At 68.1% G+C, this 27,304-nt stretch overlaps 2 protein-coding genes and 1 long non-coding RNA gene across 8 annotated transcripts in view; 1 reads left to right on the top strand and 2 right to left on the bottom strand.

Moving 5' to 3' along the window:
- Positions 1-299: 299 nt before the first annotated feature.
- Positions 300-23,231, bottom strand: NPC1L1 (NPC1 like intracellular cholesterol transporter 1; the record flags this gene model as incomplete). Its single annotated transcript, XM_053966667.1, is given in 20 exon segments — positions 300-673; positions 1,347-1,509; positions 2,154-2,267; positions 3,200-3,431; positions 5,609-5,759; positions 6,851-6,906; positions 7,007-7,127; positions 8,283-8,410; positions 8,488-8,678; positions 10,428-10,517; positions 11,921-12,058; positions 12,684-12,811; positions 13,688-13,802; positions 14,338-14,520; positions 14,909-15,037; positions 16,172-16,341; positions 19,024-19,124; positions 19,928-21,429; positions 23,077-23,135; positions 23,138-23,231. Coding segments are annotated over 20 exon segments (4,182 nt in total), but the record flags the coding sequence as incomplete, so codon positions are not given.
- Positions 23,232-25,480: 2,249 nt separating this feature from the next.
- LOC128800963 (uncharacterized) lies at positions 25,481-25,954 on the top strand. 3 transcript variants are annotated; one of them, XR_008435094.1, is made up of 4 exons: positions 25,481-25,578; positions 25,648-25,707; positions 25,774-25,819; positions 25,868-25,954. It is a non-coding gene; the product is annotated as an uncharacterized LOC128800963 (long non-coding RNA). The 3 variants fall into 3 exon arrangements; XR_008435095.1 differs by having other exon boundaries at positions 25,539-25,587; positions 25,639-25,707; XR_008435096.1 differs by lacking the exon at positions 25,648-25,707 and having other exon boundaries at positions 25,520-25,578; positions 25,735-25,819.
- DDX56 (DEAD-box helicase 56) overlaps positions 25,686-27,304 on the bottom strand; it is an 18,696-nt gene continuing 17,077 nt past the window's right edge. For 3 of the 4 annotated variants that reach the window (XM_053966483.1, XM_053966484.1, XM_053966485.1), the window contains exons 12-13: positions 26,916-27,003; positions 25,686-25,952 (exon numbers count right to left, since the gene is read on the bottom strand). In XM_053966483.1, coding sequence (XP_053822458.1) covers positions 25,778-25,952; positions 26,916-27,003 — 263 coding nt within the window. In that variant the 3' untranslated portion in view covers positions 25,686-25,777. The remainder of the gene's footprint in view (positions 25,953-26,915; positions 27,004-27,304) is intronic. The other variant, XM_053966486.1, reaches the window with a different exon arrangement.

Genomic DNA, 27,304 nt, shown 5'->3' with positions numbered 1-27,304 from the left:
CCCCACAGTGTCCCTGTGCCCCACATGGCCCTGTCCCCAGTGTCCCTGTCCCCACAGTGTCCCTGTGCCCCAAATCCTGTCCCCACAGTGTCCCCACAGTGTCCCTGTGCCCCACATGGCCCTGTCCCCAGTGTCCCTGTCCCCACAGTGTCCCTGTGCCCCAAATCCTGTCCCCACAGTGTCCCCACAGTGTCCCTGTGCCCCACCCGCTGTCCCAATGTCCCCAGCCCCTGTGACATTTGGGACCCGAGGCACAGCACCCCTCCCCCATCATCCCTCCCAGTCCGACCAGTCCAGGATGTGACAAAACCAGTTTAAATAGAAAGGGGGGAGGGGCACGGGGGGGACAGGGGGGCTCAGCCCTTCCCGGACACCGTGTCCTTGTCCTTCTCCTTGTCCTTCTCCTTGTCCTTGTCCGTGTCCTTCTCCTCCTTCTCCTTCTCCTTGTCCTTCTCCTTGTCCTTCTTGTCCTTGTCCTTGTCTGTGTCCTTCTCCTTGTCCTTCTCCTTGTCCGTGTCCTTGTCCTTCTCCTTGTCCTTGACCCTGTCCCTGTCCCTGTCCCTGTCCGTGTCCGTGTCCGTGTCCTTGAAGTGGGGGTTGCCCAGGCCCAGCGCTGTCCCCTGCGCGGTGTCCCCTGGCGCGTCCTCCCCCGCTGGCACCTGCGGCCTGGGCCCTGTGGGGACAATGGGGGCGGTGTCACTGTCCCTGTCCCCAGGCTGAGGGGACAGTGGGGGCGGTGTCACTGTCCCTGTCCCCATGCCCGTGCCCTGGTGTCCCTGTCCCCATGCCCCTGTCCCGGTGCCCCTGTCCCCATCCCCGTCCCTGTCCCCCTGCCCGCAGTGTCCCTGTCTCTGTCCCTGTCCCTGTCCCCGTCCCCGTCCCCGTCCCTGTCCCCGTCCCGGTGCCGTGGTGCCCCTGTCCCGGTGTCCCTGTCCCTGTCCCGGTGTCCCCGTGCCCCGGTGTCCCTGTCCCGGTGCCGCGGTGCCCCTGTCCCGGTGTCCCTGTCCCCATGCCCCGGTGTCCCTGTCCCCATGCCCATTCCCTGGTGCCCCTGTCCCCGTGCCTCGGTGTCCCTGTCCCCATGCCCCTGTCCCGGTGTCCCTGTCCCCATCCCGGTGCCGTGGTGCCCCTGTCCCGGTGTCCCTGTCCCCGTGCCCCGCTGTCCCCGTCCCGGTGCCGCGGTGCCCCTGTCCCCATGCCCCTGTCCCGGTGTCCCTGTCCCCGTCCCGGTGCCGTGGTGTCCCTGTCCCCGTCCCGGTGCCGCGGTGCCCCTGTCCCGGTGTCCCTGTCCCCGTGTCCCGGTGTCCCTGTCCCTGTCCCCGTCCCGGTGCCGCGGTGCCCCGTACCGATGTAGCTGAGCAGCACGGGCAGGAACGCCAGCCCGTGTGCCAGCCCCAGCACGGTGATGATGAGGTTGAGGCGGAAGAAGAAGATCTGCACCAGGCGCGCCTTGGCGAACGCCAGCACCGCCACGCCCGGCAGGTTGGTCATGGCCACCCCCGCCACCACCTGCGGCGACAGCGACAGCGGCCACCCCTGGTGACAGCGGCCCGCGGCGACAGCGGCCCGTGTGCCACCCCGGCAACTGGAGGTCCCGCGGTGCCACCCCGGCAGGTCCCGGGGTGCCACCCCCAGCAGGTCCCGGGGTGCCACCCCCAGCCCCAGGAGATTTTAGGGTCCCACGGTGCCACCCCCAGCCCCAGGAGAGTTTGGGGTCCCACGGTGCCACCCCCAGCCCCAGGAGGTCCCGCGGTGCCACCTCCTGCCCCAGGAGATTTTAGGGTCCCATGGTGCCACCTCCTGGCCCAGGAGGGTTTGGGGTTTGGGGTCCCGCGGTGCCACCCCCACCCCCAGGAGATTTTGGGGTGGCACCTCCTGGCTCTGATAGCGCTGAGGGTCCCACGGTGCCACCCCCGGCCCAGGAGGGTTTGGTGTCCCATGGTGCCACCTCCCAGCAGGTCCCAGGGTGCCACCTCCGCCCCAGGAGAGTTTGGGGTCCCACGGTGCCACCTCCCAGCAGGTCCCACGGTGCCACCCCCAGCCCCAGGAGGGTTCGGGGTCCCGCGGTGCCACCCCCAGCCCCAGAAGGGTTCGGGGTCCCGCGGTGCCACCCCGATCCCGGCAGGGTGTCCCGCGGTGCCCCCCGTGCCCACCTTGCTGCCCATGGTGACAGTGGCCTCGGCGGCTCGTGCCACCCGCGTGGGCTGGCGGCTGCGGGCGAAGGCGCAGGTGATGTGGGACACGAACTCCACCGAGATGCCAACGGCCTGAGGGGCACCGACTGTCACCCCGGGCACCGCCTGTGCCACCAGAGCCACCCCCGTGCCACCCCAGCCACCCCCGTGCCCCCAGAGCCACCCCCTGTGCCACCAGAGCCACCCCCCGTGATAGCAGAGCCACCCCCGTGCCCCCAGAGCCACCCCCCGTGCCACCCCCTGTGCCACCCGAGCCACCCCCTGTGCCACCAGAGCCACCCCCTGTGCCAGCAGAGCCGCCCCATGTCCCACCTCACGTGCCCAGTGCCACCCAGCGTGCCCCATGTCCCCGTGCCACCCCACATCCCAGTGCCACCCAGCATGCCCCGTGTCCCCGTGCCACCCAACGTGCCCCGTGTCCCCGTGCCACCGCACGTCCCGGTGCCATCCAACATGCCCCGTGTCCCCGTGCCACCCCACGTCACCGTGCCACCCAACGTGCCCCGTGTCCCCGTGCCACCGCACGTCCCGGTGCCACCCAACGTGCCCCATGTGCTCCACATCGCCGTGCCACCCCACGTCACCGTGCCACCCAACGTGCCCCGTGTCCCCGTGCCACCCCACGTCGCTGTGCCACCCGCTGTGCCCCCGCTGTGCCCCGTGTCCCCGTGCCACCCCACGTCACCGTGCCACCTGCCGTGCCCTGTGTCCCTGTGCCACCCCACATCCCTGTGCCACCCATGTCGCCGTGCCACCCGCCGTGCCCGCTGTGCCCGTGTGCCCCATGTCCCGGTGCCACCCCACATCCCTGTGCCACCCCACATCCCTGTGCCACCCGCTGTGCCCAGTGTCCCCATGTCCCTGTGCCACCTGACGTCCCCGTGCCACCCCACATCCCGGTGCCACCCCACGTCGCCGTGCCACCCAGCGTGCCCCATGTCCCCTTGCCACCCCACATCCCTGTGCCACCCCACGTCGCCGTGCCACCCGCCGTGCCCCCGCACCGCCACGAGGTTGATGAGTGCCACGGCGTTGTAGGGCACTGCCCAGAGCGCCATGCCGCCCACGGTGCCCAGCAGCACCATGGCGATGGTGAGCAGCGTGGCCAGGCTGGAGCGGGCATCCATGCCCAGCAGCAGGAAGGACACGGCGAAGGTGGGCACCAGGCACAGTGCCAGCGTCAGCAGCCCCTCGTACACCACCGTCAGGTACTGCTCGTAGTACACGTACGTCACCCTGCGGGTGGCACCGCGCTGGCACTGCACCGGCACCGTGCTGGCGCCATGCTGGCACCATGTTGGCACCGCGCTGGCACGGCGCTGGCACCGTGCTGGCACTGGGGATCCTGAGATGGGCACTGGGCAACCCAAAACGGGCACTGGGTGTCGTGAAACGGGCACTGGGCACCCTGAGATGGGCACTGGGCATGCCAAAATGGGCACTGGGTATCGTGAAATGGGCACTGGAACCCCAAAATGGGCACTGGACACCCATATATGGGCACTGGGCACCCCAAAATGGGCACTGGGTATCGTGACGCGGGCACTGGAACCCCAAAATTGGCACTGGGTGTCGTGACACGGGCACTGGGCACCCCAAAATGGGCACTGGGTATCGTGACACGGGCACTGGGCACCCTGAGATGGGCACTGAGCATGCCAAAATGGGCACTGGGTATCGTGACACGGGCACTGGGCACCCCAAAATGGGCACTGGGTGTCGTGACACAGGCACTGGACACCCCAAAATGGGCACTGGGTATCGTGACACGGGCACTGGGCATCCTGAGATGGGCACTGGGCACCCCAAAATGGGCACTGGGTATCGTGACACGGGCACTGGGCACCCTGAGATGGGCACTGGGCATGCCAAAATGGGCACTGGGTATCGTGACACGGGCACTGGGCACCCCAAAATGGGCACTGGGTGTCGTGACACGGGCACTGGGCACCCCAAAATGGGCACTGGGTATCGTGACACGGGCACTGGGCACCCTGAGATGGGCACTGAGCATGCCAAAATGGGCACTGGGTATCGTGACACGGGCACTGGGCACCCCAAAATGGGCACTGGGTGTCGTGACACGGGCACTGGACACCCCAAAATGGGCACTGGGTATCGTGACACGGGCACTGGGCATCCTGAGATGGGCACTGGGCACCCCAAAATGGGCACTGGGTATCGTGACACGGGCACTGGGCACCCTGAGATGGGCACTGGGCATGCCAAAATGGGCACTGGGTATCGTGACACGGGCACTGGGTATCGTGACACGGGCACTGGGCACCCCAAAATGGGCACTGGGTATCGTGACACGGGCACTGGGCACCCCAAAATGGGCACTGGGTATCGTGACACGGGCACTGGGCACCCCAAAATGGGCACTGGGTGTCGTGATACGGGCACTGGGCACCCCAAAATGGGCACTGGGTGTCGTGACACGGGCACTGGAACCCCAAAATTGGCACTGGGTGTCATGGCACAGGCACTGGGCACCCTGATATGGGCACTGGGCACCCTAAAATGGGCACTGGGTATCGTGACGCGGGCACTGGGCACCCCAAAATGGGCACTGGGTATCATGATACAGGCACTGGAACCCCAAAATTGTCACCGGGCACCCCAAAATGGGCACTGGGAACCCCAAAATGGGCACTGGGTATCATGAAACGGGCACTGGGCACCCCAAAGTGGGCACTGGGCACCCCAAAATGGGCACAGGATATCGTGACACGGGCACTGGGCACCCGAAAATGGGCACTGGGTGTCGTGATACGGGCACTGGGCACCCCAAAATGGGCACTGGGTGTCGTGACATGGGCACTGGGCACCCTGAGATGAGCACTGGGCACCCCAAAATGGGCACTGGGTATCGTGATACGGGCACTGGGCACCCCAAAATTGGCACCGGGCACCCCAAAATGGGCACTGGGCACCCTAAAATGGGCACTGGGTATCATGACACGGGCACTGGGCACCCCAAAATGGGCACTGGGTATCGTGATACGGGCATTGGGTATCGTGATATGGGCACTGGACATCCTGAGATGGCACCGGGACCCCTGATATGGGCACTGGGCACCCCAAAACGGGCACTGGATACGATATCGGCACTGGGACCTCAAAATTGGCACCAGGCACCCCAAATTGGCACTGGGCACCCTGGTGTGGACATCCCTTACCTGGGCACCCCTTACCTGGGCACCCCTGAGTTGGGACCCCCGCTAAGCCCTGACCTGGGCATCCTAGTGCCCCCCAACAGGGGCACCGGGGCACCCCCGGCACCCTGGGATGGGCACCCCGAGCTGGGCACCGCTACCTGGCCGCCCCTCAGCGGGCACCCACAGTGACCCCGTGCCCCCGGCGGGTCCCCCCGCGTGTGGCGGTGCCCGCGGGGCGGCGGTGCCACTCACGTGTAGGGGAAGACGCGGAAGGAGGGGTCGGTGCCGGGCACGGCGCGCAGGGTGCCCGTGATGCGCTCTGCCAGGGCGCGGGCGGCGCGCAGGGCGCCCGTGTACTCCTGGGACGTGCGCAGCGGCCGCTGGTACGCCATGAAGCGCGTGGCTGCGGACAGGGCACCGGTCACCGCGGGGCAGCGGGCACCGCAGGGCACCAGTCACCGCGGGGGCGGCGGGCAGCATGGGGGCAGTGGGCACTCTGGGGGCAGCGGGCATTGTGGGGGCAGTGGTCACTTCGGGGGCAGCGGGCACCATGGGGCCTGTGGTCACTCTAGGGGCACTAATCACCACGGGGGCAGCAGGCACCGCGGGGGCAGTGGTCACTCTGAAGGCAGTGGTCACTCTGAGGGCAGTGGGCACTCTAAGGGTAGTGGGCACTCTGGGGGCAGTGGTCACTCTGGGGGCAGTGGTCACTCTGAGGGCAGTGGGCACTCAGGGGGCAGTGGTCACTCTGAGGGCAGTGGGCAGCATGAAGGCAGTGGGCACTCTGGGGGCAGTGGGCACCACGGGGCAATGGGCAGTCTGAGGGCAGTGGTCACTCTGGGGGCAGTGGGCACTCTGGGGGCAGTGGTCACTCTAGGGGCAGTGGGCACTCTGAGGGCAGAGGTCCTTTTGGGGGCAGTGGTCACTCTGAGGGCAGTGGGCAGCATGGAGGCAGTGGGCACTCTGGGGGCAGTGGTCACTCTGGGGGCAGTGGGCACCACGGGGGCAATGGGCAGTCTGAGGGCAGTGGTCACTCTGGGGCCAAGTCACTCCAGGAACACTGGTCACTCCAGGGGCAGTGGGCACTGCGGGGGCAGTGGGCACCATGGGGGCAGTGGTCACCCCTGGTGGTCAGTGGTCACTCTGTGGTCAATGGTTACTCCGGGGTCAGTGATCACTCTAATGGTCAGTGGTCACTCTGTGGTCAGTGGTCACGCTGGTGGTCATTGGTCACTCAGTGCTCAGCAGTCACTCAGCAGTCACTCAGAGGTCAGCAGTCACTCTGTGGTCACTCTGGTCAGTGATCACTCAATGGTCACTCTGTGGTCACTCAGCGCTCCGCAGTCACTCAGCAGTCACTCAGTGGTCAGTGGTCACTCAGTGGTCACTCAGTGATCACTCAGCAGTCACTCAGTTGTCACTCAGCGGTCACTCAGTGGTCAGTGGTCACTCAGCGGTCACTCAGCGGTCACTCAGCGGTCACTCCGCACTCACCCAGGATGGTGCCGTTGCTGTCCATGCTCACGGCCGTGTCGTAGGCGCCCAGGCCACTGCGGGGACACCAGGGACGGTCAGGGGACACCGGGGGACACCGGGGGACAGCCAGGCGGTGCCAGGCGGTGCCAGGCGGTGCCAGGCGGTGCCACTCACCCCTTGGCGCACTGCAGCGTGGGCCGGTCCTGCAGGAACCAGGGCAGGAAGCGCTGGAACTCCGCGGCCGTGGGCCGCCGCACCTCCCTCAGGCACTTGCCCAAAGTGCAGCTGGGGTCGGCTGCGGGCACACGCGGGCTCAGCACGGCCACCGGGCACCGCTGGGCACCGCGGCCACCATGGCGGCAACAAGCCGGCGCCCGGTGGTCATCACTGCAGGTACCCAATGGCCGCCGTGGTGGGCGACCAATGGGCGCCCGATGGATGCCCAATGGGTGATCAATGGGCGCCCAATGGACACCCAATGGTCACTCAATGGACGCCCAATGGTCACTCAATGGGCACTCAATGGGCGCTCAGTGGGTGCCCAATGGTCACTCAATGGACACCCGATGGCCACCCAATGGTCACTCAATGGGCGCTCAATGGGCGCCCAATGGTCAATCAATGGGCGCTCAATGGGCGCCCAATGGACACCCAATGGACACTCAATGGGTGCTCAATGGACACCCAATGGTCATTCAATGGCCGCCCAATGGCCGCCCAATGGACACCCAATGGTCACTCAATGGGCGCTCAATGGGTGCCTAATGGTCACTCAATGGGCGCTCAATGGACACCCAATGGCCACCCAATGGTCACTCAATGGGTGCTCAATGGGTGCCCAATGGTCACTCAATGGCTGCCCAATGGACACCCAATGGTCACTCAATGGGCGCTCAATGGGCGCCCAATGGTCAATCAATGGGTGCTCAATGGGCACCCAATGGGCATTCAATGGTCAATCAGTGGGCACCCAATGGGCACCCAGTGGTCACTCAATGGACACCCAATGGCCACCCAATGGATGCCCAATGGACACACAATGGTCCCCCAATGGGCGCCCAATGGACACCCAGTGGTCACTCAATGGACGCCCAATGGTCACTCAATGGGTGCTCAATGGGCACCCAATGGTCAATCAATAGTCAATCAATGGGTGCCCAATGGACACCCAATGGACACCCAATGGACACTTAGGTGGCAACCAATGGGCACCTGACTGTCATTCAATGGGCACCAATGGACAACCAATGGACACCCAATGGACACCCATTGGTCACTATGCTGAGCACCCAGTGGCCACGGTGGTGGGCACCCAACGCACACCTAAGGACCACCATGATGGGCACCCAGTGGCCACAGTGGTGGGCGCTCAACGTACCCCAAAGGACCACCACGGTGGGCACGCAGTGGCCACCAGCGAGTAGCCGCCGTCCCCCCGGCCCGCACTCACTGCTGGTGGAGGGGCAGAACTCGCCCTTGTGCTCCCCGCTCTGGTGGATGCGGCAGCAGCGCACCATGGGGTTCAGCCAGTCCAGGAAATCATCCACCCACGAGGTGGCCGGGATGGCCAGGTAGGACCTGGGACAGGGGGCACGGGGCTGGCACGAGCCGGGCACGGCCGGCCCGGGTGCCCGCGGGCGTCGCCAGCCACTCACACGTTGGGGAAGAGCGTGGCCAGCTGGATGGTCTGGGTCAGCGAGTCGGCGTCGCAGCCGGCGCTGGAGCAGATGGCGTTGGTGCCGTTCTCCGAGGAGAAGTTGTACCCGCCCGTGGTGACAAAGTAGGTGGGGACACCCACGGCCAGGTACTGGTTCAGCGCCGAGAAGTACGGCAGCAGGTACGAGTCCTGGGGACAGACGGGCAGCAGGGGTGGCACCCGCGCGGCGGCACACGGGGGCCCAGAGGGGTCCCAGAGGGGTCCCAAAGGGGTCCCAATGGGGTCCCAATGAGGTTCCAGTAGATGCCCAATGGGCACCCAATGGGCATTCAATGGGCACCCAGTGGGCATTCAATGGTCATTCAATGGACAACCAATGGATAACCAATTGGCACCCAATGGGCATTCAATGGGTGCCCAATGGGCATTCAATGGGCGCCCAATGGGCACCCAATAGTCACCCAGTGGGCTTTCAATGGGCACCCAATGGATATCCAATGGGCACCCAATTGGCATTCAATGGATACCCAATGGGCATTCAATGGGCACCCAATGGTCATCCAGTGGGCATTCAATGGTCATTCAATGGGCGTCCAATGGGCACCCAATGGACATTCAATGGGCACCCAATTGGCACCCAATGGTCATCCAGTGGACATTCAGTGGTCATTCAATGGGCACCCAATGGGCATTCAATGGTCATTCAATGGGCACCCAATGGGCTCCCAATAGGCACCCAATGGGCACCCAATTCGCACCCAATGGGCACCCAATTAGCACCCAATGGGCACCCAATTAGCACCCAATGGGCATTCAATGGGCACCCAATGGGCACCCAATGGAGACTCAATGGTCACCTAAGGACCACCATGGTGGGCACCCAATGGGTCCCAAAGGAGTCCCAAAGAGGTCCCAAAGGAGTCCCGAAGATACCCAAAGGGGTCCCAAAGGGGTGCCAGCATCCCTGTGTGTCCCCATACAGGGCCATGTCACACCCCCATGTGTCCCCATGTCACACCCACATGTGTCCCCGTGTCACACCCCCCTGTGTCCCCGTGTCACATTCCCATGTGTCCCCGTGTCACACCCCCATGTGTCCCCATGTCACACCCCCATGTGTCCCCGTGTCACACCCCCATGTGTCCCCATGTCACACCCCCATGTGTCCCCGTGTCACACCCCCATGTGTCCCCATGTCACACCCCCATGTGTCCCCGTGTCACACCCCCATGTGTCCCCATGTCACACCCCCATGTGTCCCCGTGTCACACCCCCATGTGTCCCCATGTCACACCCCCATGTGTCCCCGTGTCACACCCCCATGTGTCCCCATGTCACACCCCCATGTGTCCCCATAAAGGGCCGTGTCACACCCCCATGTGTCCCCGTGTCACACCCCCATGTGTCCCCATGTCACACCCCCATGTGTCCCCATAAAGGGCCGTGTCACCCACCCAGCACCCCCAGGTGGCTCACCCCCCATGTCCCCTTATGTCACCCCCACGTGTCCCCAAGCCTCCCCATGGGGGCCACCCCCCTGGATGTCCCCTGAGGGCCCTGTTGTCCCCCCATGTGTCCCCCACTGTGCCCCGGTGTCCCCCCATGTCCCCGCTGTCCCCGGTGTGTCCCTCGCTGTCCCCGCTGTCCCCGGTGTGTCCCTTCTGTCCCCCTGCTGTTCTGGGGTGTCCCCGCTGTGTCCCCGCTCTCCCCTCATGTGTCCCCTCATTGTCCCCTCGTGTGTCTCTGCTGTGTCCCCGCTGTTCCCTGGTGTGTCCCTCACTGTCCCCACTGTGTCCCCCCTCTGTCCCCTGGTGTGTCTCCACTGTGTCCCCCTGTCCCCCCCCGTCCCCCTATCCCCCCGCTGTCCCCTGCTGTGTCCCCTGCTGTCCCCCCCACTGTCCCCGCGCTGTGCCCGCGGTGCCCGGGTGCGGTGCCCACCTCGGGCAGTGCCAGCTCCTGGTCCAGCCCCACGGACACGTGGAAGAGCAGGAAGAGCCCGGAGCAGGCCAGGAACAGGAACAGCAGCACCTGGGCAGGGGCTCTGCTCAGGGAGCGAACCCTGAAACCCCAGGGACCCTGAACGCCAAAACCCCAAATGCCCCGAACCCCAAAACCCCCGAACCCCAAACACCCCGAACCCCAAAACCCCAGGGACCCCGAACCCCAAAACTCCGAACTCCCGAACCCCAAAACCCCCGAACCCCAAACACCCCGAACCCCAAAACCCCAGGGACCCCGAACCCCAAAACTCCGAACTCCCGAACCCCAAAACCCCCAAACCCCAAACGCCCCGAACCCCAAAACCCCAGGGACCCCAAACCCCAAAACTCTGAACCCCCGAACCCCAAAACCCCCGAACCCCAAAACCCCCGAATCCCAAATGCCCCGAACCCCAAAACCCCAGGGACCCCGAACCCCAGAACCCCGAACCCTCGAACCCCCAAACCCCCGAACCCCAAACGCCCCGAACCCCAAACGCCCCGAACCCCAAAACCCCAGGGACCCCGAACCCCCGAACCTCAAAACCCCCGAATCCCAAATGCCCCGAACCCCAAAACCCCAGGGACCCCAAACCCCAAAACTCTGAACCCCCGAGCGCCCAAACCCCAAAACCCCGAACCCTTGAACCCCCAAACCCCCGAACCTCAAAACCCTGGAACCCCCAAACCCCCATGGACCCCTTGTGTCACCCCAAAATCCCCAAACCTCCCAGGGCACCCGCATATCCCCAATGCCCCCAATTCCCCCAATGCCCCCCAATGCCCCCAGTGTCCCCAGTGTCCCCAGTGCCCCCAATGCCCCAATGCCTCAATTCCCCCAGTGCCCCCCTGTCCCCACTGCCCCCAGTGCCCCCCAATGCCCCCAGTTCCCTCAATGCCCCCAATGCCCCCCAGTGCCCCCAATGCCCCCAGTTCCCCCAGTGCCCCCAATGCCCCCAATGCCCCCAATGCCCCCCAATGCCCCCAGTGCCCCCAAAGCCCCCTGTGCCCCCAATGCCCACAATGCCCCCTGTGCCCCCAATGCCCCAGTGACCCCAGTGCCCCCAGTTCCCCCATTGCCCCCAGTGCCCCCAATGCCCCCCTGCCCCCAAAGCCCCCAATGCCGCCAAAGCCCCCAATGCCCCCAGTTCCCCCAGTGCCCCCAATGCCCCCAGTGCCCCCAGTGCCCCCAATGCCCCCAATGCCCCCAGTGACCCCCTGCCCCCAGTGCCCTCAATGCCCCCAGTGCCCCCAGTGCCCCCAGTGTCCACAATGCCCCCAATTCACCCAATGCCCCCAATGCCCCCAGTGCCCCCAGTGCCCCCAATGCCCCAATGCCTCAATTCCCCCAGTGCCCCCAATTCCCCCAGTGCCCCCAGTGCCCCCAGTGTCCCCAGTGCCCCCCAATTCCCCCCGTGCCCCCCGTGCCCGCCGTGCCCCCCGTGCCCTCACCACGGCGGGCCGCACCAGGGGGTGCAGCAGCACGGGGGTGTAGTAGCGCTCGAGGAGGGGGCGCAGCAGCCCCCTGCCCACCCCGGCCGTGCCCCCCTTGCCCGTCCCGCAGCAGCAGCAGAAGTCAAAGCGCCCGGCCTGGGGGGCACAGGGGGGTTGGCACGGCTCCTCTGCGGCCCCCCCACCCCCGTGCCCCGCGGGTGTCCCCTGCCCACCCTGGGCACAGCCTGGGGACCCTCACCCACCCTGGCGGCTCCATTGGCGCCCTGTGCCCACCCTGGGGTCCCCACACCCACCCTGTGCCCACCCTGGGGTCCCCACACCCACCCTGTGCCCACCCTGGGGACCTCCCACCCATCCCGTGCCCACCCTGGGGTCCCCGTGCCCACCCTGGGGTCCCCGTGCCCACGCTGTGCCCACCCCGGGGACCCTCACACCTGCCCCGTGCCCACCCCGTGCCCACCCTGGAGACCTCTCACCCATCCCGTGCCCACCCTGGGGTCCCTACACCCACCCCGTGCCCACCCCGTGCCCACCCTGGGGACCTCTCACCCATCCCGTGCCCACCCTGGGGTCCCCACACCCACCCTGTGCCGACCCTGTGCCCACCCTGAGGTCCCCGTGCCCACCCTGGGGTCCCCACACCCACCCTGTGCCCACCCCGTACCCACCCTGGGGACCTCTCACTCACCCCGTGCCCACCCCGGGGACCCTCACCCCCGCCCCGTGCCCAGCCCGTGCCCCGCGGTGCCCCCGGTGCCACCTCCTGCCTGCGGCTGTCCAGTGCCACCAGTGCCACGAAGGCCGAGAGCTGCAGTGCCAGGTCCAGGGCGATGGCGAGCGCGGCCGTGAGGGCGAAGGTGCGCACGGCTGGCATGGACGAGAGGGCACCTGCGGGACCCCCGGGCACCCCCGGGTCACCGGAGACCCCCTGGCACCCCCCTGGCACCCCCTGAGTCGCTGGGACATCCCCTGGCATCCCCCTGGCATTCCCGTGTCACTGGCACCCCCTGGCACCTCCAGGTCACCGGAGACCCCCCGGCACCCCCCGAGTCACCAAAGACCCCCTGGCACCCCCCTGGCACCCCCGGGTCACCGGAGACCCCCTGGAACGCCCCTGGCACCCCCTGGGTCACTGGGACATCCCCCTGGCATCCCCCTGGCATCCTGGCACCTCTCGGTGCCCCCCGTGCCCCCCCTGTCCCTGTGTCCCCTGTGCCCCCCGTGTCCGTGTGCCCCCCGTGTCCCCTGTGCCCCCCACGTCCCTGTGCCCACCCTGTGCCCTCCATGCCCCCAGTTCCCCCCATGTCCCTGTCCCTGTCCCAGTCCCTGTGCCCCTCGTGCCCCCCGTGTCCCTGTGTCCCCTGTGCCCCCACGTCCCTGTGCCCACCCTGTGCCCCCCGTGTTCCTGCGCCCCCTGTGCCCCCCACGTCCCTGTGCCCACCCTGTGCCCTCCATGCCACCAGTGCCCCCCATGCCCCCCATGTCCCTGTGCCCCCTGTGCCCCCCATGTCCCTGTGCCACCTCCATCCTCCGGTGCCCCCCGTGTCCCTGTGCCCTCTGTGCCCCCCATGTCCCCCATATCCCTGTGCCCACCCTGTGCCCTCCATGCCCCCAGTGCCCACCATGTCCCCCATGTCCCTGTGCCCCCTGTGCCCCCCACGTCCCTGTGCCACCTCCATCCTTTGGTGCCCTCTGTGCCCCTGATCCCGCCCGCTCCCCCCGCTCCCCCCGTGCCCCCCGGTGCCCGCGGTGCCCCCGGCGCACCGAGGAGGAAGCAGAGGGTCTCGGAGAGGCTGCAGAGCACCATGCTCGGTGCCACCTGTGCCAGCACCCGCCCCACGTGCTGCTCCCGCGTCTCGCCCGGCTCCCGCTGCGACTGCTGCTGCCAGGGCCGGGTCAGGGGCACCCAGGGGCGCCCCCGGGTCCGGGGGGCGCCCAGGGCACCCCCAGATACCCCGGGGCACCCTCAGATACCCAGGGGCACCCCCAGATACCCCGGGGCACCTTCAGATACCCAGGGGCACCCCCAGGTCCGGGGGACACCCTGTGCCCGCCCTGTGCCCCCCATGTCCCTGTGCCACCTCCGTCCCCCCGTGCCCTCCAGTGCCCCCCGTGCCTCTCGGTGCCCCCCATTCCGCAGTGCCCCTACGGTTCTCCCCGGTGCCTCCCGATTCCCCCGGTGCCCCCGGTGCCCTCGGTGCTCCCCATCCCCCAGTGCCCCCCAGTGCCCCCCCAGTCGCCCCCGGTGCCACCGGTGCCCCCCAACCCCCGGTGCCTCTGTTGCCCCGGTGTTCCCCGGTTCCCCCCATCCCCCAGTGGCCCCCGGTGCCCCGGTTCCCCCCGTGCCCCCCATCCCCCAGTGGCCCCCCATTCCCCGGCGCCCCCGGTGCCCCCGGTGCCCGCGGTGCCCGCACCTGCAGCTCCTGCACGAAGATGAAGATGTTGTCGGCGCCCACGGCCAGCACGAGGAAGGGCACGACCTCGATGATGATGAGGGACGAGGGCAGCCCCAGCAGCGCCAGCAGCCCCATGGCGGCCAGCACGGCCCCCAGCACCACGGCGATGCCACCCAGTGCCAGCGTCACCTTCGACTCCACCTGCGGCACCCCCGGGGTGGCACCCCCGAGCCCCCCCGGGTCAGCACCCCCGGGTCCGCACCCCCGAACCCCCCCGGATCGGCACCCCCAGCTCGGCAACCCTGGACTGGCACCCCCGGATTGGCACCCCTGGATTGGTCACCCCCGGACTGGCACCCCCGAACCGCCCAGAACCCCCCAGACCGATCCCCCCGGGCTCACCATGTCCCCGTGCCCCCCGTGCCCCCCGTGCCCCCGGGCTCACCATGTCCCTGTGCCACCCCCGTGCCCCCCGTGCCCCCCGTGCCCCCGGGCTCACCATGTCCCTGTGCCACCCCCGTGCCCCCCGTGCCCCCGGGCTCACCATGTCCCTGTGCCACCCCCGTGCCCCCCGTGCCCCCGGGCTCACCAGCACCCGCCGCCAGGCCGTGTACTCGCCCAGGGCCAGCGCGATGTAGGCGAAGACCAGCAGGTAACTGGTGGCGAACACCGGCAGGTCCTCCCCGCTCGTGCGGTTGATCTCGTCCTCCAGAGAGCGCTGAGGGCACAGCGACAGCGACAGCGACAGCTGAGGGGGCACCGCGGGCACCGCGGGCACCAGGGGCATGGGGGGCACCAGGGGCATGGGGGGCACGGGGACATAGAGGGGGCATGGGGACACAGGGACATGGGGGACACGGGGACATAGAGGGGGCACGGGGACACGGGGGGCATGGGGGACACGGGGACATGGAAGGGGCACGGGGACACGGGGGGCGTGGAGACATAAAAAGCACAGGGACACGGGGGGCACCAGGGACACGGGGCGCACACAGGGGACACAGAGGAGACACGGAGGGGACACGGAGGGGACACGGAGGGGACACGGCGGGGCGTGGAGAGGACACGGAGGGCACAGAGGTGACACAGAGGGGACACTGAGAACAGGGAGGGGAGACAGGGGACATGGAGGGGACACGGAGGGGACACGGAGGGCACAGAGGGGACACGGAGGGGACACGGAGAGGACAGGGAGGGGACAAAGGGCTGACACAGAGACACAGAGAAAACAGAGGTGACACGGAGGGGACACGGAGGTGACACGGAGGGCACAGAGACACAGAGGGGACACAGAGAACACAGAGGTGACACGGAGGGGACAGAGGGGACACGGAGGGCACAGAGACACAGAGGGGACACAGAGAACACAGAGGTGACACGGAGGGGACAGAGGGGACACGGAGGGGACACGGAGAGGACAGGGAGGGGATACAGAGGGGACACGGAGAGGACAGGGAGGGGACACAGGGCTCACACAGAGACACAGAGAGAACACAGAGGTGACACGGAGGGGACAGAGGTGACACGGAGGGCACACGGAGGGGACAGGGAGGGGATACAGAGGTGACACGGAGAGGACAGGGAGGGGACACAGGGCTCACACAGGGACACAGAGGTGACATGGAGGTGACACGGAGGGGACAGAGGGGACACGGAGGGGACACGGAGGGGACAGGGAGGGGACACAGGGCTCACACAGAGACACAGAGAGAACACAGAGGTGACACGGAGGGGACAGAGGTGACACGGAGGGCACACGGAGGGGACAGGGAGGGGGTACAGAGGTGACACGGTGGTGACACGGAGGGGACACAGGGGACACGGAGGGGACACAGGGGACACGGCGCCGCACCTCGGCCATGAAGGTGACGGCGAGGTGGCGGTGGCGGCGCTGGAAGTCGCGCACCACGGCCAGGAAGCGCCGCTCCCAGCTCAGCGCCCACTCGAGGCGCGGGTCCCCCGGCGGGAAGTTGTTCAGGGAGTAGGTGACGATCAGCGCCTCGGCCTCCGTGTACTCCGACCCTGCGGGGACACGCGGGGACAATGCGGGGACACCGCGGGGACACCGCGGGGACACACGGGGACACACGGGGACACTGCTGGGGACAATGCGGGGACACCGCAGGGACAATGCGGGGACACCGCGGGGACAATGCGGGGACACCGCGGGGACACACGGGGACACTGCGGGGACACCGCGGGGACACACGGGGACACACGGGGACACACAGGGACACACGGGGACAATGCGGGGACACGCGGGGACAATGTGGGGACACCGCGGGGACAATGCGGGGACACGCGGGGACACGCGGGGACAATGCGGGGACACCACGGGGACAATGCGAGGACATCGCAGAGACACCCCGGGAACAATGCGGGGACACGCGGGGACACGCGGGGACAATGCGGGGACACCGCGGGGACACCGCGGGGACACACGGGGACACACTGGGACACGCGGGGACAATGCGGGGACACCGCAGGGACAATGCGGGGACACCGCGGGGACAATGCGGGGACACCGCGGGGACACACGGGGACACTGCGGGGACACCGCGGGGACACACGGGGACACACGGGGACACACAGGGACACACGGGGACAATGCGGGGACACGCGGGGACAATGTGGGGACACCGCGGGGACAATGCGGGGACACGCGGGGACACGCGGGGACAATGCGGGGACACCACGGGGACAATGCGAGGACATCGCAGAGACACCCCGGGAACAATGCGGGGACACGCGGGGACACGCGGGGACAATGCAGGGACACGCGGGGACACCGCGGGGACACCGCGGGGACACACGGGGACAATGCAGGGACACGCGGGGACAATGCAGGGACATGCGGGGACACCGCGGGGACAATGTGGGGACACCACGGGATATGGTGGGGACACTGTAGGGACATCCCGGGGACAACATGGGGACACCACAGAGACACCGCGGGGACAATGCGGGGACATCGCAGGGACACGTGGGGACAACGTGGGATATGGTGGGGGCACCGCGGGGACACCACAGAGACACCGCGGGGACAACGTGGGGACATGTGGGGACATGGCAGGGACACCACGGGGACACACGGGGACGTGGCTGGGACACTGCGGGGACAGAGCGGGGACATGGTGGGGACATTGCGATGACATGGCGGGGACACTGTGGGGACACCACGGGCACACCGTGGGGACATGGCGGGGACATGGTGGTGACATTGCGGTGACATCACAGGGACACCATGGGGAGACCTTGGGGACATGGAGGGGACATGGCAGGAACACCGTGGGGACATCGGAGGGACGTGGTGGGCACATGGAGGTGACATCGCGGGGACACTGTGGGGACATGATGGGGACACTGCGGTGGCACGGCGGGGACATGGTGGGGACATTGTGGTGACATGGTGGGTACACCATGGGAACATCAAGGGGACATGGCAGGGACACTGCGGGGACATGGCAGGGACATGGCGGGGACATTGCGGGGACATGGCGAGGACATGGAGGTGACACCACAGGGACATTGTAGGGACACCGTGGGGACACTGTGGGTCCTGGCGGTGACATGGCAGTGACACCGCGGGGACATGGCAGGGACACGGTGGGGACATGGAGGTGACATTGCGGGGACACCATGGGGACATGGCAGGGACACGGCGGGGACATTGCAGGGACATGGAGGTGACATGGAGGTGAGACCACGAGGATACGGCGGGGACATGGCGGGGACATGGCAGGGACACCACAGGGACATGGCAGGGACATGGAGGTGACACTACGGGGACATCGCAGGGACACCGTGAGGACACAGTGGAGACACGGCGGGGACATGGAGGGGACACAGGGGTGACACTGTGGTGCCATGGCGGCGCCTGCACGGTGCCCGTACCGCGGGGACATGGAGGTGACACCGCGGTGACATCGGGGTGACATGGCAGGGACATGGAGGTGACATGGGGGTGACACCGCGGTGCCCAGCCCTGTCCCGCAGGGACATGGAGGTGACACGGGGGTGACGTGGGGGTGCCACAGCAGTGCCGTGGCGGTGCCATCGCGGTGCCCATACCGCAGGGACATGGAGGTGACATGGGAGGTGACACCACAGTGCCATGGCGGTGCCATGGCGATGCCATCGCAGTGCCCACACCGCAGGGACATGGAGGTGACACGGGGGTGACGTGGGGGTGCCACAGCAGTGCCATGGCGGTGCCATCGCGGTGCCCATACCGCAGGGACATGGAGGTGACATGGGGGTGACACCACAGTGACATCCGGGTGCCATCGTGGTGCCATGGCAGTGCCCATGCGGTGCCCGTACCGCGAGCCATGGCAGTGCCATGGCAGTGCCCACGCGATGCCCGCGCGGTGCCCGTTCCGCGGGCCATGGCAGTGCCATGGCAGTGCCCACGCGGTGCCCGTACCGCGGGCCATGGCAGTGCCCGCGCGGTGCCCGTACCGCGGGCCATGGCAGTGCCCACGCGGTGCCCGCGCGGTGCCCGTACCGCGGGCCATGGCAGTGCCCGCGCGGTGCCCGCACGGTGCCCGTTCCGCGGGCCATGGCAGTGCCCACGCGGTGCCCGTACCGCGGGCCATGGCAGTGCCCGCGCGGTGCCCGTACTGCAGGCCATGGCAGTGCCCATGCGGTGCCCGTACCGCGGGCCATGGCAGTGCCCACGCGGTGCCCGCGCGGTGCCCGTACCGCGGTAGCCGCCCAGGGCGATGTAGGGGAACACGGGCCCGCCGTACTCGGCCATGCAGCTCAGCTCCAGCGCCGTGATGTCCTTGAACGACAGCGGCGAGCTGGGGGCGACAGCGCCGCGGGCGTCAGCGGGGCCGTGCCCGCCTGTGCCCGCCGGGCACCCCGGCTGGCCCGGGGCACACGCGGGTAGCACCCCAGAGACACGGCCTGGCACCCCCGGCTGCCGTGGGGGACGCGGGTGTCACCCCAGAGACACGGCCTGGCACCCCACAGTGATGGGGGACACGCGGGTGACAGCCCAGCTGTGATGGGGGACACGAGGGTGGCACCCCGAACCCACGGCCTGGCACCCCAGCTGTGATGGGGGACATGTGGGTGGCACCTGGGAGCGCCCGGCTATGGTGGGGGACACGCAGGTGGCACAGCAGAGACACGGCCTGGCACCCCACAGTGATGGGGGAGACACGGGTGGCTCCACAGCTGGGCACCCCAGGGGCACCGTGCCACGTCCAGCACCCCTTGGGACACCCAAACCCCACAGCTGGGCACCCCAGGGGCACCGTGCCACGTCCAGCACCCCTTGGGACACCCAAACCCCACAGCTGGGCACCCCAGGGGCACCGTGCCACGTCCAGCACCCCTTGGGACACCCAAACCCCACACCCGGGCACCCCAGGGGCACCTAAAAATAGACTCGCATGGGCATCACCCCAACCCCACACCTGGGCACCCCCGTGCCGTGTCCAGCACCCCTTGGGACACCCAAACCCCACACCCGGGCACCCCCGTGCCGTGTCCAGCACCCCTTGGGCACCACCCCTGGCACCCCGGGGGCACCGTGCCGTGTCCGGCACCCCTTGGGCACCAGCCCTGGCACGCCGCGGTCCCCCCGCGCGGCACCCACTTGACGCAGTAGATGAGGTGGTCGTGCCAGTCCACGGCGCCCTGCTGCTTGCCGTCCTGCTGCCAGGCGCGGGCCTCCAGGCGGCTGCGGTTGTTCTGGAAGTACTGCGTGACGCTGGACACGGCGCAGTCGCCCACGCGGGGCTGGCGGGGGTTCAGCGGGGCGTAGCACACGTCGCGCAGCGTCACGTTCCTGCCCGCGCCCGGCGCCCAGGCCGCCGCGCCCGCCAGCTCGCCCTGCAGCTCCAGCAGCGCCCGCAGCACGTCGAGCGCCAGCACCCCGCTGAAGTTCTTGGCGCCCAGCAGCACCGAGTCGTAGGCTTCGCCGGGCCGCCCCGGCGCCGTCACGATCAGCTGGCTGGTGCGCAGGAAGGGCCCGAAGTGGCGGTCGTGGAACGCCTTCTCCTGCCTGGCGCGGCTGCCGGCCGCCGACCACAGCTCCACGGGGTCCGTGGTCAGGCGCAGCGCGGCGAGCCCGGCCGAGAGCGCGCCGGCCGCCGCCAGCGCCAGCGCCAGCACCGGCACGGGACGCGCCGCCACCGCCTCGCCCCAGCGGCGGAACGCCCGCTCCAGGACGCGCTGCCAGCCTTCGCCCAGCCGCCTCGGGCGCCCGCGGCCGCGCGGCTCCTCCGCAGCGGCGCCCCGGCGGCGCAGCGCGGCCGCCAGGAAGGCCAGGGCGAGGCCGGCGAAGAGCAGCGCGCACAGCACCAGCGCGCCGTCGGCGCTGCCCACGCGGAACGGCGGCGGCGGGCCCGGCGGCGGCGCCACGGGCGGGCAGGCCAGGGCGCAGTCCTGGCACGAGCACGGCTCCTGGCCCTCGCCCGGCGCTTGGTCGCAGCGCCAGGCGGGCGCGTCCAGCGGCGCGATGCCCTCGCCGGGCTCGGCGCCGTCGGGCAGCAGCTGGAAGTCGATCTGCAGCGGCGCCAGCCCGTTGTTCTTGTCGCCCTGGAAGTCCAGCCAGCGCTGGGCCGTGCACAGCCGGGCGCCGTAGCGGCCGCACATGGTGGAGATGGCGTAGCCGCCCGTGGCCGGCAGCCGCACGCCCCGGCACGAGGCGAAGGCGGCCTCGGCGTAGCGGCGCCGGTAGAAGAGCCGGTATTCCAGCACGGCGCGGCCGCCGCCGGGCGCGGCGCGCTCGCCCACGCGGGTGACGTTGGTGAAGAGGCTCTGGTCGGGGCTGCAGATGTTGTGGCAGTAGAGGCTGGCGAAGTTGCGGGCGCAGGCGGGGCAGCGCGCCAGCACGGCGCCCGAGAGCCCCACGCTGAGGCGCAGCGCGCTCAGCTGGCCCAGGCTGCAGCAAACGCGAGCGCTGCCGCGGGCCAGCTCGGGGCACACGGAGCGCAGCAGCGCCAGCAGCGCGCCCGATGCCACCCGCGCCGGCGTGTTGGACAGGCAGGGCACCTGCGAGGGCACCAGCGACGCGTTCACCTCCGGGTTGCGCCCGCACTCGCCGTAGAAGGCGCAGACGCCGGCCTGGCGCACGGGGGTCAGCGACGGCGACGCCTGCGGGCACACGGGTGGGCACGGCGCGCTGCGGGCACCGCCAGGGCGGGCGCCCAGGAGGCGTCGCCGCAGCGGTGCCAGCTGCGGCTCGTCCCAGCGACGCCCAGGTGGCACCACGGCGGTGTCACACACTGTGCCACCCGCGGCCACGCCAGGTGGCACCGGGTGGGCATCACGGGGGTGTCACACACTGTGCCAGGCCCGGTCACACCAGGTGGCACCGGGTGGGCACCACGGCGGTGTCACACACTGTGCCACCCCCGGCCACACCAGGGGGCACCGGGTGGGCACCACGGGGGTGTCACACACTGTGCCAGGCCCGGTCACACCAGGTGGCACCGGGTGGGCACCACAGCAGTGTCACACACTGTGCCAGGCCCGGTCACCCCAGGTGGCACCTGACGGGCACCACGGAGGTGTCCCTACACTGTGCCACCTTCAGATCCTCTGAATGATGCCCAGATGGCACCCGGTGGGCACCACGGGGGTGTCCCACCCTGTGCCACCCCCAGTACCCCCCAAGTGGCACCTGAGTGGCACAGCGGAGGTGTCCTACCCCCCCCAAATGCCACCCAAGTGGCACCTGATGGGCATCACGGAGGTGTCCCACCCTGTGCCACCCTCACTCCCCCCCAAATGCCACCCAGATGCCACCCAGGTGGCACCTGATGGGCACCACGGCAGCGTCCCCCTGCTCTGCCGCACAGCACCCCCCCAGTGCCACCCGGCTGGCACCCGGGTGCCACCCGAGGGCACCACAGGGAGCGGCTCTGCCACTCCCAGCTCCTCCAGATCAGCCCTGACTGGCACCCAAAGGGCACCCAGTGGGCACCTGCGCGGTGTCCCGGCCCTGCCACCTCTGAATGCCACCCAGATGCCACCCAGTGGGCGCCCGGTGGGCACCCAAAGGGCACCTCCGAGGTGGCACCCTCAGCCCCTCCCAAATACCACGATGGTGCCCCCCTGGCTCCGCCACCCCCACCTCGCAAATGCCACCCAAATGCCACCCGATTGGCACCACAGTGGTGCCCCCCTGGCTCTGCCACCCTCAGCTCCCAATTGCCACCAAGTGCCACCCGAATGCCACACGATTGGCACCAGAATGGTGCCCCCTGCTCTGCCACCCCCAAACCTTCCAAGTGCCACCCAAATGCCACCCAAATGCCACCCGACTGGCACCACAGGGGTGCCCCAAGTGCTACCCAAATGCCACCCGATTGGCACCACGAGGGTGCCCCCAAGTGCCACCCAAATGCCACCCGACTGGCACCGCGCCGTGCCACCCAAATGCCAACCGATTGGCACCAGAATGGTGCCCCCAAGTGCCACCCAAATGCCACCCGCCTGGCACCACGAGGGTGCCCCTAAGTGTCACCCAAATGCCACCCAAATGCCACCCGCCTGGCACCACGAGGGTGCCCCTAAGTGCCACCCAAATGTCACCCGATTGGCACCAGAATGGTGCCCCCAAGTGCCACCCAAATGCCACCCAAATGCCACCCGCCTGGCACCACAATCGTGTCCCCTGGCTCTGCCACCCCCAAATATCCCAAGTGCCACCCAAGTGCCAGCCGCCTGGCACCGCGCCGTGCCCCCCGCCCCCCCGGTGCCACTCCCGGTGCCCCCGCGGTGTCGCCCGTCCCTCACCAGCGCCAGCAGCGCCGCCAGGAGGGCGGCGGGCAGTGCCAGGGCGGGTGCCATGCTGCCGGGGGTGCCCCCGAGTGCCGGGCGCGCCTTTAAACCCCCCCCGGGCAGCGGTGCCAGGCGGGGAGGGCACGGCTGGCACGATGGCGGCGCGGCCAATCAGCGGCGGGCGGGATCGATCATTAACCGCAGCGATCGATCGATCGATCAGGGGGCACCGCGGCTGGCACCCAGCGGCGCGGGGCGGCAGTGCCACCTGCGGGCGGCGGCGGGCACCGGAATGGGGGAAAGCGGGGAACCGGGGGCCAGGGTGGCACAGGGTGGCACAGGGGGCACGGGAATGGGGGAAAACGGGGAACTGGGGGTCAGGGTGGCACAGGGTGGCACAGGGGGCACGGGAATGGGGGAAAACGGGGAACTGGGGGTCAGGGTGGCACCAGGGTGGCACCCATGGGCACCGGAATGGGGGAAAACGGGGAACCGGGGGCCAGGGTGGCACAGGGGGCACGGGAATGGGGGAAACGGGGATCTGGGGGTCAGGGTGGCACAGGGTGGCATCAGGGGGCACCAGAATGGGGAGAAAACGGGGATCTGGGGGTCAGGGTGGCACAGGGTGGCACAGGGGGCACCGGAATGGGGGAAAACGGGAATTGGGGCCAGGGTGGCACAGGGGGCACCAGAATGGGGAGAAAACGAGGATCTAGGGGGTCAGGGGGTCAGGGTGGCACCCATGGGAATGGGCACCGGGGAAATGGGGGAAACGGGAACTGGGGGCCAGGGTGGCACAGGGTGGCACAGGCGGCACGGGAATGGGGAAAATGGGGAATTGGGGCCAGGGTGGCACCAGGGTGGCACGGGGGGCACCAAAATGGGGAGAAAACGGGGAACTGGGGGTCAGGGTGGCACCAGGGTGCATCGGGGGCAGCCACGGGTGCCGATTTGGGGAATGTGGGGGGCCAGGGTGGCACCAGGGTGGCATCGGGATGGCACCCACGAGCACCTGTGCCAGTGCCACATCCGGGGGGTGACGCCGTGGTGCCCCCCACGCCCTGGGCACGTGCCCGGCTGTGCCAGGGCCACCCCGGTGCCATCCCGGCGGTGCCAGGGCCACCCCGGTGCCATCCCCGTGTGCCAGTGCCAGCCGGTGCCATCCCCGTGTGCCAGTGCCAGCCGGTGCCCTCTGTCCCCGGTGCCCGCCGGGTCCGGGGCCTTGGACCGCGATCGGTGCCACGCCCGTCGCCGATGGCACCGGGGCGGGGCGGTGCCACCCTCGAGTGTCCCGGTGCCACCCCGAGTGTCCGGTGCCACCCTCGAGTGTCCCGGTGCCACCCTCGAGTGTCCCCCCGAGGGGTGCCAGCCCCCCGTGCCATCGGTGCCACCCTCGGGCGTGTCCCCCGGGGGTGCCAGCCCCCGATGCCACCCTCACCCCCACCAGTGTCCCCAGGGGTGCCAGCCCCCGATGCCATCGGTGCCACCCCCACGTGTCCCCTCGTGGTGCCAGCGCCCCGATGCCACCGGTGCCAGCCCCGTGTGTCCCAGTGCCACGCCTCAGTGTCCCCCAGGGGTGCCAGCCCCTAGATGCCACCCCTGCCCCCCTCCAGCGTCCCCGATGCCACCCTCACCCCTCCCGTGTGTCCCCGCAGGGGGTGCCAGCCCCCAGATGCCATCTCAGTGCCACCCCCACATGTCCCCAGGGGTGCCAGGCCCCCGATGCCATCGGTGCCACCCCCGCGTGTCCCTCCAGTGTCCCCAGGGGTTGCCAGGCCCCCGATGCCCCCGGTGCCACCCTCGGGTGTCCTCGTCCCGCTGTTGGTGGCCTTGGGCACAGAAAGGGGCACAAGGGGGGCACAGAAAGGGGCACAGAGCAGGGGGCACAGAAAGGGGCACAGAGCAGGGGGCACAGAAAGGGGCACAGAGCAGGGGGTCCCGCCCTGGCACCTTTGCCCAGCCCGGCCCCGCCGTGGCACCCACGCCCGCCTGGCACCGTGCCCGGCCCCGTCACACCAAGGGACACCAGGGGATGCCAGGGCACAACTTGGCACCTTTATTTGTCACCAACCGCCGGGGGGGGCACGGGGGGGCACAGGGGGTGACGGCCGGGTCCCCAGGGTGGCACAGGGTGGCACCAGGGTGGCACTGGGGGTGACAGGGTGGCACTGGTGTCCCCAGCGTGGCACAGCGGGTGACAGCCGGGTCCCCAGGGTGGCACTGGGGGGGTCAGGGCGTGGCCGTGGTGGCACCAGGGCGTGCCCAGGCTCAGGGGGTGCCCAGGTGTGCCCCCAGGTGTGCCCACAGGTCACCAGTGGGCTCAGGGGGTGCCCCCGGCTGTGCCCAGGTGCCCCCATGGGCTCAGGGGGTGCCCAGGTGTGTCCACAGGTGTGCCCAGCCATGCCAGTCTCAGGCGGTGCCCAGGTGTGCCAGGTGTTCCAGGTGCTCAGGGGGTGCCCGGCCGTGCCCGGCTGTGCCCAGGTGTGCTGGTCTCAGTCGGTGCCCGGCCGTGCCCAGGTGTGCCAGGTGCTCAGTTGGTGCCATCCCCAACTGAGGATGAGCACCAGCTGTGCCCAGGTGTTCCAGGTGCTCAGTTGGTGCCCGGCTGTGCCCGGCTGTGCCCAGGTGCTCAGTTGGTGCCCGGCTGTGCCCGGCTGTGCCCAGGTGTTCCAGGCGCTCAGTTGGTGCCCGGCTGTGCCCGGCTGTGCCCAGGTGTTCAGGTGTTCAGTTGGTGCCCGGCCGTGCCCAGGTGTGCCAGGTGTTCCAGGTGCTCAGTTGGTGCCCGGCTGTGCCCGGCCGTGCCCAGGTGCTCAGTTGGTGCCCGGCCGTGCCCGGCCGTGCCCGCGCCGGGCGAAGCGGAAGCTCTGCAGGGGGTTCCCGGAGCCGCGCGGCTGCCGCGGGACAGGAGAGGTCGGGGGGGGTTTGGGGGGATTTGGGATTTTTTGGGGATTTTTTGGGGATTTTGGGGGGATTTTGGGGATTTTTTGGGGATTTTGGAGGGATTTTTGGGGGGATTTTGGGGGGTCATGGGATTTTGGGGGATTTTTGGAGGGTTTGGGGGATCTTTGGGGGATTTTGGGGATTTGGGGATTTTTTGGGGCATTTTTAGGGGATTTTTTGGGGGGGTTTGGGGGATTTTTGGGCAATTTTAGGAGGGTTTTGGGGGATTTTGGGGGGGATTTGGGGGGGATTTGGGGGGATCAAGGGGATTTCTGGGGGGATTTTGGGGGGTTCAAGGGGATTTTGGGTGATTTGGGGGATTTTTTTGAGGAATTTTGGGGGATTTTGGGGAGATTTTGGGGGTTTTGGGGTGATTTTTGGGGTGATTTTGGGGGATTTTGGGGGATTCTTGGGGAGATTTTTGGGGGGTTTGGGGCTTTTTGGGCGGATTTTGGGGGGATTTTGGGGAATTTGGGGGATTTTGGGGTTCGGGGGGATCTTTGGGGGATTTTGAGGGGGATTTTTGGGGGATTTGGGGAATTTTGGGGAATTGGGGGATTTTGGGGTTCGGGGTGATTTTTGGGGTTTGGGGGGATTTTTTGGGGGATTTTTGGGGGGATTTTTGGGGGATTTTCAGGGGATTTTTGGGGGATTTTGGGATTCAGGGGGGATTTTTGGGGGGGATTTTGGGGGGATTTTGGGGAATTTGGGGGATTTTGGGGGTATTTGGGGATTTTGGGGTTGGGGGTGGATTTTGGGTTTTGGGGGATTTGGGGGATTTTTGGGGATTTTGGGGGAATTGGGGGTTCGGGGTGATTTTTGGGGTTTGAGGGGATTTTGGGGGGATTTTGGGGGGATTTTCAGGGGGATTTTGGGGGATTTTGGGGTTCGGGGGGATTTTTGGGGTGCCTCACCTTGCTCCCCGCCCGTCGGGCCCTGCCCCTCGGGGACATTTTCTCTTTTTGGGGTTGGGGTCGGCGACGCCGCGGAGGCTGGGGGGCACTGGGGGGCAAAAACGGGCTCAGGGCACCCCAAAAACACCCCTGAGCCCAAATGGACCCCAAAAACCCCAAACGTACCCCAAAATTACCCCAAAAACCCCAAACGTACCCCAGAATTACCCCAAAACCCCAAACGTACCCCAGAATTACCCCAAAACCCCAAACGTACCCCAAAATTACCCCAAAACCCCAAACGTACCCCAGAATTACCCCAAAAAACCCAAACGTACCCCAGAATTACCCCAAAACCCCAAACGTACCCCAGAATTACCCAAAACCCCAAACGTACCCCAGAATTACCC

This window comes from Vidua chalybeata, chromosome 28, assembly GCF_026979565.1.
Source record: "Vidua chalybeata isolate OUT-0048 chromosome 28, bVidCha1 merged haplotype, whole genome shotgun sequence".
Lineage (NCBI taxonomy): Eukaryota > Metazoa > Chordata > Aves > Passeriformes > Viduidae > Vidua > Vidua chalybeata.
Note: the sequence above shows the minus strand (reverse complement) of the source record. Positions and strands in the feature narration are given on the sequence as shown.